The sequence below is a fragment of the Alligator sinensis genome, unplaced genomic scaffold (genome assembly GCF_000455745.1).
Source record: "Alligator sinensis unplaced genomic scaffold, ASM45574v1 scaffold701_1, whole genome shotgun sequence".
Lineage (NCBI taxonomy): Eukaryota > Metazoa > Chordata > Crocodylia > Alligatoridae > Alligator > Alligator sinensis.
In genome coordinates, this window is record NW_005841915.1 from 3,622,725 (window position 1) to 3,641,682 (window position 18,958).

Here is an 18,958-nt window from a genome sequence, read left to right on the forward strand (position 1 = left end):
GGCCACCCAGCTGACCGTGTAGGCATCCACTCCACAGTCTGCTAGCTTCCCAATGAGGATAGGGTGCGAAACTATGTCGAAGGCCTTCCTAAAGTCTAGGAAGATGACATCAGCCTCGGCTCCCGCATCCAGGCAGTATGTTACCTGGTCATAGAAGGCTACAAGGTTTGTCAGGCAGGATCTACCTGTGACAAACCCGTGCTGGTTTCTCCTCAGCATCTTTTCCCTGCTGGGCCTGCACAAATGTTTTCTTTGATTATTTACTCTAGCATTTTCCCAGGAATAGAGGTAAGACTGACTGGTCTAAAGTTACCCTGCTCATCCCTTCTCCCCTTCTTGAAAATGGGCACCACATTGGCCCTTCTCTAGTCCTCAGGGACCTGGCCGTAGCACCACGAGTGCTCAAACAGCTGTGCCAGCGGCTCAGCTATGACACTGGCCAATTCTTTCAGCAGCCGTGGTTGGAGGTCATCCGAGCCTGCTGACTTGTACCCATCCAGCTTCTCCAGGAGCTCCTTAACTATTTCAGAACTAACCATAGGCAGACTGGTACCATGTGGACATCCGTCAGTGATCGACGTGGGGGAATTGGCTTGGTCGGTACATAGAAATACTGAAGCGAACAACTCATTGAAGAGCTCTGCTTTTTTCCCTGCGTCAACCACCAACTGTCCTGGTTTGTCCTGCAGGGGCCCTGTGTTGCTCTGAGCTTTCCTTTTGCCCGGTATAAACCTGAAGAAGGACTTTTTATTGTCCTTGATTGTTGAAGCCAGTCTGAGCTCAAGCCCCGCCTTGACCTGTCTAACTGATTCCCTGCAATAGCGTGCCAGGGAGATATATTCCTCCTTGGTGGCTGCTCCCTGCTTCCATTGCGTATACATCTCTTTCTTTGCCCCCAGAGTCTCCTGGAGTTCCCTGTTCAGCCAAGGGGGCTTTTTTGCCCCCTTACTTGACATGGCTTATGCTAACTTACAAATGTAGGCCTAAATCATATAGTACCAGTAAAACAGTAATATAGAACAGTAAAAATCAATATAAACATAGTAATTATACAATATAACGAAGGAGAAAAAACAAATACAACTTGTTACCAAAATAAAATGCTGAAGCTTATCCTATGTCTTAGCTCACTTTTATACTTATCTATAGGGAATAGAGAGGGAAAGAAAAAGTCAGAAATGGTTGGGGAAGAGGAGGGAATGCATTTTAAAAGAAAAAAAAGAAAAACGGGGGGGTTTGCTACAAATGCATGGTGGGGGGGAACCATGTTAGTGAGGGAGCACAGGGAAGACTACACAGCCAGCTCCCCCACCTGCCTGTCCACCCACTGTTTACCGTCAGCTACACCTGCGACTAAGAACATTTGCACAGTAGGATGTGGTTTAATATGGGAGGCAATTATAGTCCTATTAATTGAGTGTACTTAGCTAGGGAAAAATAGGTTGCATGTATCTTTTAATTACAGAAGTCATTTTGGTTACATATTTCTGTTTATGAGAACTGGAGTAGATTTTTTTTTTTTTTTTTTTTTTTAATTACCAAGTTGTAAGTAATATTTAAGTAACTATATAAAAATGTGAAAATGCAGAATCTAATTGCCTAAAATAACGCCTCCATAACACTAGAGATTCAAGAAGTTCCCAATTCTTGTTTACAGTTGGAGCCCTTTTTATGTCTTGTCTGACAGATGGCGTGTCTGCCAACATGAAGTCACTTAATGCTGGTTTAGGAGCATAGGCTTAGTGACACTTGTCTTTTGAGTCAACATTAACCAGCACCCATTTGTGCAGCAAACCTGCATTGTTCTTGAAGGACTTGCATTTGAGTGCTGACCACATTTGAACCCGTAAAACTTGTGGTATCTGACTCCTTTGAGTAAGATAACAAAAAGCTAACTACAATGCCTTCTGCTTCTGGGTCCTATTTGGAGCCAAAGCTTTGTGAGACTGTGGAGCATATTTGATGCAGGTGAAGTTTTTCATATATTTTACCAGCAAGCCTCTGAAAAAGCAGCAATAAGCATATAGAAGTGACAATTTTTTCTGCAGTTTGGTTCATCATTTGTCCCAAGGGTGTGAGCCTGCTACATTTCAGGTAGCTTTCCTAAAGCACCAAGGTTTAAGGCTTAAACTACAAGAGATAGTTTGGCAAAGTTTTGGAAACAGCTAAAAAACAAAAAAACTAGCTTTTAATTGAATGTGGTAGGTAAAAGTGTGCATTTATTACAGGATCAATATATAGTGAGCTTGCTGGTTGGGTTTTTTTTCTTCCTGTAACTGCTCGGGTATCCTAGTGTGATGGGAAAGTTATTAATAAAGTTGTCATTTAAAATACCCCTCTGACTTTGTTCTCTCTTTTTTTTTTTTTTTTTTTTTTTAACAATCTGAATGGTTTGCACTAAAATGCTGGATGTAAAAATGTTTTCAAGGTGCACTGGATCGTTGTGTGATGGGAATAACAGCTGTTGAGATCTTGAATGCTTGTGATGAGGCAGTTCCTGCTGCAGTAGACTCCCTCAGTCACCCAGCTGTAAACCTGAAACAGGCCATGACTAGACGTAGCCTTGCTGCTTTAAAAAATATGGCCCACCAGAAATTACAGACCCTTGCCACTAACCTTCTGGCTTCTGAAGCATCTGACAAAGTAAGTTTTTTTTGGGTTTTTTTTTTTTTTGTTAATTTGTTTTGCATTTCTGTGTTACTACATTTTCCAAAAGTTGTTTTTCTTATGAGTCAACCTATATTGTATGGAAAATCTTGAATTGTTTTATTTTGAACAGATCTGATCTCTAGTCCTTTCAAGCTGATGGAAAGATCTTCTCTAACTTCAGTTGATTTGGGGTTAGTCCTCAAAAGAGATTTCCTTTGAAACTACAGAAATAGCTTTACTGGTTCAGTGAAGATAACTGAAACCGTTCTGCACTTTTAATACAAAAGGGTATTATCTGTAGTTTTAAAAAAACAACAAAATATATTTATATATACTTTAAATGTGTTATTACAGTGCAATCAGCTTATAGGAATCTAAACTTGGATCTTTTCATACTTAGAAAGGATAAATCAATGTCTCCTATAAATTTAGAGATTAATTTGAATACACGGTAGTTTATAGCAATTATATGCAGCTTCTTAAGCAATTAAAGTGTTATTCTCTGAAGAAAGATGGATGTCATCCAGTGCTATCTTTTAAAGGGAGCTGTATATTCATACAGTATTTACAGTTTTTAAGTATTTGCCTTTGTATTTCAGTAGCAACTGATATTATTCAGATGATGCAATTGAGAGGTTTCATATGTTGGTTACGTTAAAATATGAATTCATATGTATTTCTAACCATCATATGTAGTACTTCTAACTTCATTGTTTTAATACAAAAGGTTTGTCATATGTAGAGTTTCTCTTTCACCTACTATATTGTGATGTTGAGATTTGTGGCAATTCTGCAGGAAGTGGCAAGTGTAATTTCTACTCTAGTTTTGAAATCTGGTTATAATTCCCCTGTTTTAGTAAGTTATTTCCATAGCATAATTTACATTTGTACTAGAACTGATTTGTAAATATGAGAATATCTAGTAAGATGTATTAATGATCAGTTGCAACAAGAGAACCTGACAGAAGTACCCTCCTTTTTAAAAGGTAGGGTGTACATAACATACTTTATTAAATTATACTCCTTTTCCCCATCATAACTATCCCTATTATAGTTTGAGGAAAAAGGCACATTATGAATAAAACTCTGAAAAATGTAATCTGATATTTGAAACACTTTTTGTAAGCGATCATAATCCATTATGTGGATTTTTTTACAATCTTGTTTATCCCAGTTTTAATAGCATGTTTTATAGGCAATTAGTGATAAAAGCCCCAGATATGAGACCAGTGTTATGTATTGCTTATGAATGTACTCAGTCCTACAGCAGTGGTAATTGTTGCCAAGCCTATAAGGAAAACAATTACACAAGGTAGTGGGGAGTCCTATGAAGCTAAAGGCTTCTGGGGATAATCGCTTTATGAAAAATGTATGCTGACAAAATCATTAGGGATTTCTCTCACCACTCTCCACTCATTAGGGATTTCTTTCACCACTCTTCTGTGGATTGATTGCAGGTCTCTGAGAGAAACTGTAGCAGAGACACCTTCTTGATGACTTCTGCTTTTCGACTAGCTTGATATGTTCACAAACAGCTGAAAAATTAAAACTAAGGGGTGCATATTACGTGTAGTCTGGTTTAGGACTATATACAAATTAAGTACTCATTGTTTCTGTTAGGTAATTTACGTTATCTAGAATATTTGTCCTGGTTATAGTAACTTATTATGGAGGTACACTTCTAGGGATGATCCTTTAAAAAGCCAGAGCACCAAAATCCATTTTTCTTTTTATATGTCCTGGGGGCATTATTTGTATAATACTGCTTTTATTATAACAGAATTTGAATTACTGTAATTCTCTGAAGCTTTTGGCATTTACATAGTCTGTACTTTGAAAAATCAATCGCGCGCTCCTTGTACAGTACAGGAGAACATACACCTCCGGCATGCTGTGGCTTTCAACATAGGCTTTATTGAACTGGCAGGTGTGGGGGGTGGAATCTGTAGTGGTATAGCATTCTCTCTTTTAAATTTCAAAACATATTAAACTCCCTGTGGAGATCAGAGTACACATTAGCAAACAGTACAGGTAGTCTAAAGAGAAATATAGAATGGTATGGTTAATGTATGGAGCAGTACACGTTCAGCTTCCCTCCTTTTTGTTAAATTTGTTTATTAAAACTCAGTTGTTTTCAATGGCAACTATAGATCAGCATAACTGAAGCAGTGTAACTAAATCATAACGTGATCTGGAGGAAGGCCTTTACCGCAGAGGCCCAGGATTTCACATCAAATAGGACCACATTAACACCAGGCTATGTCCATTCCTAATGTAGATGTTATATTCAGGGTTTGAATTATGGGAGAGCTCAGGGGGGCTGAGCCCCCCTCCCATCAGAGACGAGCCCCCCATAAGATTTGAAAATCATAACTTGGGGGGGGTCTCCGATTTTATTAGGTCGTTGTGACGGGCAGCCCAATTTTTTTTGCAGACCCCTCCCCCCCATCCCCCAAGAGTCAAAGTACGTAATTTGAACCCTGGCTATATTTTATAGACCACCCCCCCCCCCCCCCAACAACAAAAAACCCCCCCCCCCCCCAATTAAAAAAAACCTGGCTTGATAAGTCCACTGCTTGTTCTCTTGAAAGTCCTTTCTAAGTGAATGTTCACTATGCCAGTCTACCTTTTCTTACTTAGGACCTACCAGAGAAGGAATCCCCCTGTGCGAGACACTGGAGCAAATCTCCTGTACATTCAGAGTCCAAATCATATACTGCAAATGATCTACAGGCATTTCGGCTTCCCTCCCTTTCTGTTCAAGCACCTATTGAACTGGGCTTGGTTTGTGAATGCTTCCCATTATGGACTGAGACAGGACACAGCTGGGCTAAGACAGTCGGTTATAAGAACTCACTGACTTTTTATCTTCTTGCATCCAGCTTTGCTGGATAATGCTGGCTCTTGGGGTGAATGAGTCTACTCTCCCCTGCCCCCAACTCAAGTCAGTTGTTTTAACCTTTTTAGCCCTAGGGTTGAGCATATTACTACAAAAAGTTCAAGAGGTTATGCTCACTAATTTAACTATTTCCCTAGCCTCAGCTGAGCTTCTGATTTGCTCTCCCTTGGCCTCTTGCAGCCTGATAGGGTAGAAGCAGGTAGAGCTGCCAGCTCCTGGGGGGCAGTACTGATGATCTCCGTAGGGATGGGGCAGTGACTATCTGATGCGAGCCAGGTTTATTCTGGTACTGCAGAGAAGTGTGGAACACGACTACAAAAGTGGTGCCCCATATGTCTCTTTTAATAACAGGAATTTTTCAAACTTTCCTCTTTTTTTAAAATTTCAGTTTACAGCTTTAGGAACATATTTTCAGTGATCAAATATGTATTTTCTTCTGAAGTCAGTTGTCTTCCAGAGTCACACTGAACAACTTTGAGCGCCATAAACAACTTAGGAGGAACTAAGAGAGCATGTCTTTTGCAGAGTTTATAGGATTTTATCAATTTCATATTCTTTATGTGAATGCTTAATTAAAAGTAATATAAACAAAAAAATTAGCCAAATTGGATAACAATAATTAGGGAAAAATAAGTTGGTTAATAAGAGTAGATAAAGTAGCCAATGAAGCACATTTTTGGGATTTCTGGAAAATAAGCTAATAACCTATTGTCTCCTGAGACATCATGGAAGATTAAAAGATGAATTTTTAATCCAACGAAATAAGTGCCTTCATGATTGTACACGCACTTGTGTGCACGTGTCTGTGCGTGTGCATGTACTGTTAATATTGTTATTTCTATCTAGCATTAGTTTCAAAAGGTACCACGTATTATTACTTACTTTAGGCTGTTACTTGGGAATTTGGAAAAGAGAGAGATTTAGGGTGTGTTTTGGAACATGACCCTTTTGATAGTTGAATTTTATTGCACATTTAAATTCTTCCTCTGATCTCAATCTATGCCAACTATTACATTTAGCATCATGAACAAGTGCAGCTGTAGTCTCATTGGATTTGCCTTCCAGTCTGTAGAGTAGATATTCAGAAGAATTCGTTTCTACTTTTTTTGCATAAATGTGAACCTTTTATGTTCACATCAAAATGCTGACATGGATGAGCAGGGCACCTTGTTTTTTTCCTTTTGTGCATTCATTTGCAACTATACCTGTGCAGGAAACTAGTGGTTTCCTTCCTTAAAATATTTTAAATCTCCTTTTCAGGAAGTTTTAAGTCGTTATAGCTTCCAGCCTGATTTTCATTCCTTTGCTAATTCTAAAGAAACCACAAAGGTTATTCAGTGAAAATATTGTTTACTTTCCCTTCCAGATAGATAGGTAATAATAAATATTGAACAACATCACTGACCTCTCCTATAGACCTCTAATCATTTCTCTTTAATTTGATACATCACTACTTGTTTGTGGTGCTTCATCCACTTTTTGAGTCCATGTTACAATGCTCTTTTCTCATTTGATTTGAATGTTTCAAGGTCAGATTTTATGAAGTGGATCTAAAAAAGAGTATTAATATCCAAACATGTTGGCTTTACCTTTTTAATATTTAATATACCTTGTAATATTTTAGTGGAGGTGTGACGGTCTACCTTATGGTCTATAATGGCAAAAGATTTACAAACTTTTTTGTTTTATGATTTATATAAAATTGTCTGCAGTTACTTGCTAAAAGCATTCATTAAGTAATAGTAATCCTATGTGTATGTGAATGCTTTTAGAAGCATAGTAACTTTTATAATTTGTGTAGATTTTGCCAAGCTAGTACAGTGATGGTCTACTATCCATGTAAATAATAAATAATTTAGTGTTACAACGATCAAGCTAAACAGATCTTCTAGTGAATACTCTGGCAAATTTACGTAAAGTTATCAATGCTGCAGGGTGCGCTTTATTAATTAACCTTCAAAGCCTGTCCAAATGAAATAGGCAAATTGCTTAACTGTCTAGGGAATATAAAGTAAGGAATAAATGAAGGAATTTAGTGTCCAGACATGATAATCAGGTTTTATTTTTTCCGTTAAGTCTCAAGCTAAAATTATTGCACGAGTTAGACATAACTTGTCCATATGTTGGATTGAAGCAATCTATTAAATTGCTATTTTAATGCTAGTATTGACAAAAGAGCTCTTTTTAGGGACCTTTTTCTTTTTCTGAGTAGGTTTTGTTATACATCATACCATGTTGAGTAAAGCAGACAACCAAGTTCTAGTGTTTTTATAAGTTACTTCTGTCATTGCAATGGCAAGATATTGATAGTACCTTCATCTTCCTGCTGTTATCTATGCTGAGTTGTATGATGTTTTTGTTGTTTTTTATTTTATACCTTGTTGTTTCATTTAGGGTTTGAAGTGGTAAATTTGAGGGTTCTTTGGGTAAATAGTCTGCAAATGCGAAGGATTGGACTCAGTGTCCCAGCAGGCTCCTGCTAGTCCCGTGTTAATATGAATAAGAATAGAAAGGTTAATTTTTAGGTGCTACTATTCATTCACATTGGTTTTACCTGATGAAGTAGGTCCCTTTTATCTGTCGGTTACTGCCTTTTAACACCTATATTATTCTTTTTCCTTTACTTTGTACACCTGAACTTATGAAAGAATTTAATGCATTTGTGACAAGATACATGAACCCAAAACAACTTCTTCCTGATTTGAGTGTCTTGAAGGTGGTATGAAAGTGACCACGTGGCAACACTGGCCAGCAGCATCTGGCTAAAGAGGAACAAAAATACAGGGGGGGCGGGCAGCCTGGGCAGTGGCTTATGTAGCATGTAAGTAGGAACTTCCTTGCAGCAGGGAATAAGAGATGCTCTGTTTACCGGGGCACCCCTTGGACTAACTAGGGACAACAACCACAAACTGACAGAGCGCAGATTTAGGTTAGACATCAGGAAGAATTTCTTTATGGTAAGGGTTGCTAGAATCTGGAATGGGCTTCCAAGGGAGGTGGTGCTCTCCCCTACCTTGGGGGTCTTTTAAGAGGAGGCTAGTCGACACGCATCTGGCTGCGGTCATCTAACCCCAGCCCTCTTTCCTGCCCATGGCTTGATGATCTACTGAGGTCCCTCCTGACCCAAACAGCTATGAATCTGTGAACTGAGAGTAAAGTCTGAGAAGAAGGGTTGGCTTGAGCTTTTTTTATGTTCATTTATGTGTTATAGAGTTCAATGCAAGATGGGACAGGTTCTGCCTCATGAGCTTTTGCATAGAACAAGCAGAAGAGTCTCCTGCTCAAGTGACTCCGTTTTCTAAACAATTAAGATTTAACACAAGCTCTACTTCACTGAATTTTGTTGAGATGATTTAAAAAAAAATTGCAATTGCATGCTTGGAAAAATTGGAATGGTCACCAGGTTCTCCTTTTACATAGCATGTTCTTTTAGCACTGATAGTTAATATGGTAATACTAATCATAATTATATCCTCCTATCTACCAGTAGTCTGTCCAGTGTAAGGTATCAGTGTAATTAATTTACCATACATTAAAGATTTAAGCAAGTCCTAGGATATGAGTTTATTTGAGATTAATGCTAAGCATTTGTGTCTTAGTAGCTTTGAATTCAGGACAGCAGAGGGCATCAAAGATCCATTCCTATTACAGTCACATTTTTTTCTTCCTACTCTGCTAAGACAAACAACCAAACATATTATTGATATTTGACAGTGTATAATTTAGCATATCATGTTTTCCTACAAGTACTTCAGCATGCATTCACAAGCACTTCTGTTGGACCTAGTATATTTCTTTTCTTGAAAAAGCAGGGTGTGCTTGCAGGGTTAAAATCTTAAATGTTATAGTTTTACAAGTATAATTTTATACATTAGCCTGTAGTAAATTTTTAAAGTTGTTTTAATGAGCAGACTTCTAATCAAACAACATATTACTAATTGTTATACAACTGTATTTCTTATCATGGTGGATAGCATACATACAAAGTATTCTGTATGCAATTATTAAGAGCTAAAACATTATTGCTGCATTATCATCTCCAAGTTTTACTGTTTTTCCTTCAACCATAAATAAAGCCCTCTTCTATAAATACAGTTCTCTGTGTTTATACTCTGATAAAACCTTAATCAGACTTTATAATATGTAAAGAATAGTAATATGAATGAATACATTCCAAGTCAGATCGCCCCTCCTTTCATAGCATTTGGACAAGTAAAATGTCTTTTGGATTTGATACTTCTGTTCTTGCCTTATCTCACTGATGTTTAGTAATTTCGTTTCACATTCCTCTTACTTGTGGTCTGCTTTTCTTGGTGAATTTGTTAAGTAAACAATTCCTGGTTTGTGCTACAGAAAATTAGATGCAGAACTCCACTGTTCATTGTCTTCTGTACTGACTGTGTTAGACTCCCTGCATGTTCAAATCACACTCTCAGCTGCTCAAGTCTGCAGCTGATTGATCTCGGTACTAGAGCTTAATGGGGAAAGAAAACAGCTCTTTTTTGTTCATTTTTATTTATCATAAGAAAACTTGGTTTCCTCCAATAGACTCTTAACTTTGCAGTATAACTGAAATGAGGCTTTAATCTGGGATAAGTAGGAAAAGGTAGCCCTTAATTTAGCAGAGTATCAGGTGTTACTGAAATTTAACTTAATAGCTCGTCTCACTTGTGAGCTATCATGTATACATATTATAACTTGATTTTAATAGGCAGTGCATGTTTTAAAGTGTCTGTCAAAGTGTATTTATAGAGGCTTTGGAACAACCTTGAGAACGATCTGTCATAGTATTCCAGTTAAAATAATGGTGAATGCAGATGAGATTTTACTTCAGAGAGAGAGGGTCATTTTTCCCAGGAGAAGAGAATATCTGTGTAAATAGTAGATAAGATTGGATGCTTGGACATTCGGTCGTTGTGCCAGCTAGGCAGGAAGAATTTCAGGAACATTACAGAGGGATAGGAGCGTGGTGGAAGAGTCCTGTGAGCACAGGAGAGCCTGTCTTGAAAGAATGAGCAGTTTCTTACCTAAACTGTGGACGCAAAAAGTTAGTGAGGCTTTTGCAGGAATTTTTATTTGAATTAGGACTAAAAGCAGGGATGGGGAGTTATCAGGTTCTAGAAAGCCCTAATATGTATTTGAATCTCACTCGAGCTTTTGTAATTAATTTTAAAAAGGAGAAAAACAGTAATCATGTGGCAAAAGGAAAGGAGAGAGCAGAAATTAAAGAATCAAAGGAGTTTAAAAATACTCAGGCAAAAAAAAATGCTATATATTCAAATATGCATAAGTTCAAGCAGTTTAAAAGCAAGTCGGCAAATTCTGAGAAAATAACATGAAAATATTATTATGTAAATTGTTAGTAAACCTTCACCTTGAATACTATAGAAATGCCATTTCAAAAAGCTTTGTATTTGTAATAGAAAGGGATCCAGAGAATAAAAATTACAGGGAAATTGAAAGATTACCAAATTGAGAGTGTGAGGAAAAATACATCTGCTTAGTTTACAAAAGGGAAAAGTAATAAGGGATTTGATTCTTGACCACGTCACCTCCTTTTTTTTTTTTTAGTCTTTCTACTTTTTTCCTCTTTTCCATTGCATCAAACAAGGTCAGCAGCCTGCCACCCATAAGGCCACTGGATCTGGCCTACAGAGGTGGTGTGGGGGCTTGGTGATCCAGACACATGCCGGGCTGCAGCTAGGCAGCAAAGAAAAGCGGCAGCATCCAGGTCTTAGTGTTGGCCCATCATTTGACCTGAGCTAGGTCATTCTGGCCAATTGCCAGAAAACATTTCTGATTCTTGAAAATATGTGCTAATCAAATACAAGATTCCTCATCCTTTTTTTATATTATATCATCTGAATATGTGGTTGAGCCATCTATCCCTTTCTCTGCTCTGCCTTTGAAACCTACCAATATATAAAAATTGCTATTATGCTGCATGGGATAACAATTTATTTTAGTATGGATACGATTTAGTTTAGCTCCTAACCTGATAAAGAAGAAAATTCCAGTATTCCAGATTAAACTCAATAAAGTACTAGTTTGAACTGTATGGAATTTTTCTGTCCACTAGAATTGTGTGAAGAAACCAGGAAATAGGATACATTTGTGCCCTTTTACTTTTGTCTGAAGGTGGAATAATGTTACATGTTAGAAGAAAAGGAACAGTAATGTTCCTCATTTTTCTGCAAACATTCACGTTCCTTTCACCCGCTAGCAAAATAACCCTCTTATTGTTGAGGGATCCTGGTTTTCTCTGTTTAAAAATCATAATTTCTTGATTTTAAAATCCCCCAAATCCATGATTAGAATGAAACTCCACTGAATACAGGTATCAACTGAACACAATGTTTTATTGGTATATTTACAATTTTAAAGCAGTTTGGAAGCCTACCAGTGCCTCAGTCACTGTAATAAAATAAATTCTAAGTACCTATACATTTTGATATTTGATTTTGGATTTTTATATCATGGAAAATCAGAGCTCTCCCTACCCCATCGCTTACCAGGACACAGGTTCAGACCCCTCACTCCCAAGCTGCAGCCCCCAGTCCTCCTGGTGCCCCTTGTTGGCACTGGATTTATGATCCAGATACCTTGTTCCAGGTGGACCCAAAATCCTCGGACTAACCACGACCTCTCTGATTGATAATAGGCAAATTTATTGATACACAGTGATAGCAGATAAGAATAATGCAAACAGTTCTATATCTACTAGACCTAGAGCTGTCACAGAGGAAAGGTACATGTGTCCAGTACATAAGCTTCATCCTGAGGTTCTTTCTTGAATGTCAGATGTCAGCATCCTGGAGGTCGAAATCTGAGGCCCATCCCCCACAGCGAGGTGGGTGAGAGAGGCTGGTAGGGTGCCCTCTGTCCATGGTGGCCTCAGGTTCCCCTCTCAGAGATCCCTGCTGCTCTGTAATCCCTCCTTTTGTATTCTTTCTCCCCCTCTGATGACTCTTTATTCCCAGGCATTGTTGATTGTTTTCTCTGTGGTTGTTATACTGTCCACATTCTGTTCTGTCAGCATATTCCTTTGTTTTTAAAACCCATCACATGCACACATCTTAATTCGGGCATTTACTGGTCTTTGTCCAAAACTGGAAATCCCCTGAGTTCTGCAGTTGGGCTCTATGACCTGGTGCTAATGCCTGCAGTGTTCCTTATCTCTGTTATGGAACAGTGTGGTACATGTCTTCAATTTCCCAGCCTGTGTGTCTGCTGGCTTCAGACACAGTGGGCCTTAAAAGGAACTTTGTCATAAATAGGCTTTTTGAAACCTATTAACCTTGCCCTTCTCCTGGACCATTGTTCTGATTCATATCTACTTTACCCAGAAGCCAGTTTGCTTTTCTAACCATCATCCCTTGCTTCCCATCCACAGTCCCTGGGCCTGCTGGTGCCCCTCACTCCCAAGCCAAAGCTACTTCTCCCTGCCCCCCCAGCCTTGCGGGTGGGGGCTACCAGCTGCCAGAGCTACAGGGCCAAGCATCTAGGTCCACAGCCCCCTGCAGCAGTGCCTGAACCCTGGCTGCCACCCATGGGAGGCAGCGGCTGCTGCAGCACAGAAGAGCATGGAGCCTTGTTCCCCCTTCCCTGTGGGTGGCATGGCTAGAGCAGAGCCCATGGTGGGGGAGGGGCAGGCTGAGCCTGAGCCTGTGGGCGCAGGCTCCATGCTGTGCTGCCATAGTTGGAGGCCTCTGAGCCCCAGTGTATGGAACTCATCACGGCAGAGCAGGGCCAGGTGGGAAAACTCATTGCCACCTCTGGGAGCTCTACGCTTCCATGGCAGTGCACCCCTTGTCTACCTGCTGCTGCCTGGTGGGCAGGGAATTATTTGTCATGGGGCTTGCAGTAGCAAGGAGCTTCCCCACCCTGCTTTGCCCTGCTGCATCAGGTCCCACCCCCTGGGCTATGGAGGCCCTAGGGTAAGGGGACAGCAGATCAGGGAGCTCCAAGCCTGTAATGTGCAGCCTGCCCCATGCACAGATCTGGGGGCCACGTGCCTCCCTACCCCCATGCGGTAATGTACACAGTATTGGGGAGCCAGCCCCTCCTCCCAATACCCTCCCACCCCCAACAAGCCACTTGAGGCTCTATCCTGCTCCCTGGTGGGGCCCTGCAGCTGCACATTCTGGCCCTTGGCCTCAAGCACCACACGCCGCCCCAGCTGGGCAGCAGCCCCAGCCCTACCCAACTCCCTCCCTCCCTATGGGGGCCTCAGTCCTCCCTGCCTCACACCAGACTTACCTGCAGGAGTTGCTCTGCAGGCTGCCTAGATGCCATGTGCATGGGTCGCGTGGAGATGGTAACCCCTCGCTGATCCCACTGGGGGAGGGGCAGGCTGAGCCTGAGCCTGTGGGCGCAGGCTCCATGCTGTGCTGCCATAGTTGGAGGCCTCTGAGCCCCAGTGTATGGAACTCATCACGGCAGAGCAGGGCCAGGTGGGAAAACTCATTGCCACCTCTGGGAGCTCTACGCTTCCATGGCAGTGCACCCCTTGTCTACCTGCTGCTGCCTGGTGGGCAGGGAATTATTTGTCATGGGGCTTGCAGTAGCAAGGAGCTTCCCCACCCTGCTTTGCCCTGCTGCATCAGGTCCCACCCCCTGGGCTATGGAGGCCCTAGGGTAAGGGGACAGCAGATCAGGGAGCTCCAAGCCTGTAATGTGCAGCCTGCCCCATGCACAGATCTGGGGGCCACGTGCCTCCCTACCCCCATGCGGTAATGTACACAGTATTGGGGAGCCAGCCCCTCCTCCCAATACCCTCCCACCCCCAACAAGCCACTTGAGGCTCTATCCTGCTCCCTGGTGGGGCCCTGCAGCTGCACATTCTGGCCCTTGGCCTCAAGCACCACACGCCGCCCCAGCTGGGCAGCAGCCCCAGCCCTACCCAACTCCCTCCCTCCCTATGGGGGCCTCAGTCCCCCCTCCCCCTGCCATACTTAGCTTCGGGAGCCACTCTCCAGGCTGCCTAGCGGCCATATGCTTGTGTGAGTGTGCACATGCACATGGTGCCCCCTGCCTGACCATCCTCTTCCTTCTCCCCACAACTCCTTGCAGGCTGGGACTCTGCCAGCCCGCAGAGAACTCTGCAAAAGTGGAAAATATGTGTTGTTCTGTTAAAATGAAAAATCCATGTTTTTCTTGGTTAAAAGAGAGAACCTGCGTTTTCCCATGGGAAATGGAAAACCCAGATCCCTTCATGTATTTGGCCATGGTCATGGTATTGGTACTTGTGCGCTTACTAAATGTGTAGCAATCCGCCAAACAAATTATTCCACCTTGTGAGTATCAAAAGTATCTTGCCAAGACTGTTGTAAAGCAGCATTATCCTGTTCTTTTGAATGTGGCATTCGTACATTCCCAGTGGACTATATTTAATCTGCAGGCATATTTACACAATTACAGGATTTGAGGGAAGTCCTAACAATTTATTTCTGAAAATGCAACAATAGTTGGTCCCAGCAAAATACCATTAAAAAAGTTAATGTGATTACCTAGAAATAGGCACTGCAGTTTGTCCAGTTTTCCCTTGTTTTGGGTTTTGAAATGATGCATAAGTACATAAACATTTGACATTTCCTCTCATACTTGAAACTTGTATTTATTAATTAATGAATAATTAATGCAAATTATTTATTTGCGTTAATCCTTGTAAATCTCATGAGTTCTACATTTTTTCCTCTTCCAGGATGTTTATATTAGTTAACTTTATATAAATATTGACAATACATATCAAAATATATTTTAATGTCAATCAATTTTTTTATTGCAGGGGAATTTGCCTAAATATTCACATAACTCTCTGATGGTTCAAGGTATAAAGACTAACCTAACAGACCCAGATATCCACATCCTCTTCTTTGATGTAGAAGCTCTGATTATTCAGCTACTGACAGAAGAAGCATCTAGGCCTAACACTGCATTTATTTCCCCAGAGAATTTACAGAAAGCATCTGGTAGTTCTGACAAGGGGGGCTCTTTTCGGGCTGGCAAACGAGCAGCAGTTCTCTTCCAGCAGGTCAAGGAAACAATCAAAGAGAACATAAAAGAACATCTTCTGGATGATGATGATGAGGATGAAGAAGCAATGAGGCAGAGAAGAGAAGAGAGTGACCCGGAATATCGCTCCAGCAAATCTAAACCATTAACCCTATTAGAATATAATCTTACCATGGACACAGCAAAACTATTTATGTCCTGTCTCCATGCCTGGGGTTTGAATGAAGTTCTCGATGACATTTGCCTTGATCGCCTTGGGATGCTTAAACCACACTGTTCTGTGTCCTTTGGTCTTCTATCTAGAGGAGGCCATATGTCTCTGATGCTTCCTAGCCATAACCAGTTGATGGGCAAGCCATCCTATGATGGTGTAGAATTAGCAAGGAAAATGTCTATTACAGAGGGACTGGGAAGGGGGACTTATGGAGTCTCACGTGCAGTCACCACCCAGCATCTCCTGTCTATTATCTCTCTGGCAAATACCTTGATGAGTATGACTAATGCAACTTTTATTGGAGATCATATGAAGAAAGCACCAACCAGGTATAGAAAGGATTCATTTTCTTTATGTATCTTGAACTAGCTTGTTTACTTTATGATATTCTTTTTATAAAACAGTCTTCACTTTGTTGAATTACTAATGGCTCTGGTATATTAAACAGCTCTTTTAATGGCAGGTGACTGCATGCATCAGGTGTAATCATTCTGTTATGTTGGGGTTTTTTTTTAATGCTAGTATAACTATTACATTCAGCAGAATTATGTCTATAGAACTGTTGTAGGAAACTGAGAACCGGGTTAGCTTTTTTATATCAGTTTCTTTCTTTGTAATTTTTAAAGTCATGAATACATTCTAAATAAATTATAATGTAATAATATTTTGGTTATACCTAATAATAAATTAAGATAATTCTGGAATTGTAAATAACACCTAATTTTAACATCTTTGAAACTTTCTTGATAAGACTTTCTTTTTAAAGCTGGTTGGTCAGGAGAAATATGTATGTAGCATATGTAACTTTTTTTCTGCCCCGGTTTTTATGTTTAGGCCTCCAAGGCCAGGCACTCCAGAGCTGTCTAAAGTGAAGGCTCCTCCACCCCCGGTTTCAAGTCCTGCAGCTCAAGGGCAAATTAAACAAGGTAAAATTTCAAGACGGTGAGATAAAAGGTAGTTATCATTTTATAGTAAGTAGATCGTTTCACAGTCTAGAGCTGAAGTGGCATGCCAATTATGTGATTTCTAGGTACAAAAAGAAAATGGTTTTATATTTCAGATGAAAATGTGAATGATTTAAAATGATACATGTCTTTTCAATCTATATAAGGTGTTGATATTGCTATAAAGTGATCCCAAAGCATTGATGGGGTCTACTTATTGCAAGAAATCCCAAATATCAGCTTGGTTGTTTGCCAGGAGTTGGAGTCCAGCGCTTAAGCAGTATACACCTTGACCTTTAATTTAAAAATCAACATTATAAATGCACATTTAAACTTCAGTTTCCTTTATAGGAGTAGAATATCATTTACCACTATTAAATTGTAAAACATTCTTGTCACTTGCTGTTTGGATGGCAAACGTGCTGGTTGATACCTGGTACACTGCTGTCCCATTTGGCCATCATCTCCTCTGCTTCTTCCAGCTGCTCCACGTGCTCTGTGGCCATAGTCAGACCCACAACTCCAATCCCTTTTTCACCAGGTGTACTAGTTGCACTTTGGTCTGTGTTTAGTTTTTACTGTTCCTTGATATCTAAAGCTATAACTTGGTTGTCTAGATAGCGAATAGCTGCAGGCAGAGTTCTGACTTTCACAGGTGGTGAAGCATCTTATACAAACACAGTAATTCAATACTACTTATTTTGCTTTAATACAGACTGTATTTTTATATATTGAATTGGGATTAAAGATTCAATGACCACTTAGGTGCAAAACAAAGGAGGAATTAAAAGGGGGTGGGGGTGGGGCAGGGGTGGGGAGCAGGGGATTGAGATTGGACAATAGGATTTCAGCTGTAATGTTGAGTGAAGTAGAAAATAGATGCTGTTCCACTTCTGCAGACTGGAGAAAAAAAAGATTCCTGTGGATAGTGAGAGACTGAGAAGAGAAGGGGAAGCAATTAGTAACAGTCGATCCATGATAGGCTAGAAGAAACCAATCAAAATGTAAAGCAAACTAAATGTAAAGAAATCATGAAGTGGCCAATACTGAACTGAACATGAAATGGGAAAACCAGTGGACTTGTATGAAGTAGAGGATGATGTGATTATGCTATTTATGGCTGTAAATTCAGGCAGCCCTCACAGAAGCCAAGAGAATATAGACTTGCCACTGTTAGGAAGTTATGATTATCTCTTAGGGGGATATTTTATATATGATTATCTCTTAGGGGGAAAGTTTGTTACCATAGTAACTATGTGCTTAAGATTCAAACTGCAGTCCAGGTGAGAATGGTTGAAGACATGGATAAATATTTCTTATAGAAGTGGAGTTTATGATAAGTTCTACTTAAGTTCGAAGCCAGTTGATTAAACTCTTGGCCTTGTTTATTTCAATGGCAAATCTTCCTTTCAGTTCAATGGTCAAGATTTCACTATATAATATAACAAAGGAGCAAGGTATATAAGTAAGTCACTATTGTTTCGTAAAAAAAATGTATGTTGTCCTTTATAAACAGGAGCCCAACAGTATGCAAGGTTTTTTGGGTTTCTTTGGTTATTTGCTTTTGTGCTGGAAAGCCTTTTTTTTTTTTTTTTTTTTTTTTTTTTCCTTTGGTGCTTGTGAATGATGACAATCAGAAAAGGACTGCTCTGCTAGCTAAGCTTGCTTACAGGTAACTGAAGCTTCACCATTCTGTTAGGTCTTGTTTTTTTTTTAATTTACTCAGGATTTCAGTTTAAATAAAGGGAAAAACTAGCACTGAATTTATTTTTTGTATCTTTGAAGGGGAAGCTAGGTAGGCAGCAATGGGTGTGGATCTGAAATATGTGAATAAAGTGTTTTACAGGACCAGAGCCACAACTAGGTTAAGATGAAAGTTTCATAGGGAACTTATACTGAGTTGTAAACATAAGATAATACAAAAGACCTAGAATAGCAGCACATCAGTTAAGGTTATTGGATCAAGAGTTATTTCCACATATACCCATTTACTTCTTTCATAAAGATGCTTTTAAAATTTGAAGAGGTCAGTAAAGAGCTTGTAAAGGAACAGACCTGTTGGCAAAAATGGTTCCAGAAAAAAGTTTTGCGTGTAAGATCTCTGTCCATAATATTTATTTAAAAAAAAATGCTGTTTCCACCAATGTTATCCTTTTCAGAATGAAAATCCTTTCATTTGTTTTGTTAAGACTGGCATCTCGAATTACGATAAATGGTGCTTCTACAGTCTTCAGCAGG

General features: G+C 39.9%; 1 protein-coding gene across 1 annotated transcript in view; it reads left to right on the forward strand.

The window, feature by feature from the left end:
- WDR7 (WD repeat domain 7) overlaps positions 1-18,958 on the forward strand; it is a 312,876-nt gene that overhangs the window by 45,554 nt on the left and 248,364 nt on the right. The window contains 3 exon segments of the mRNA XM_025198163.1: positions 2,429-2,643; positions 15,336-16,105; positions 16,611-16,702. Coding sequence (XP_025053948.1) covers positions 2,429-2,643; positions 15,336-16,105; positions 16,611-16,702 — 1,077 coding nt within the window.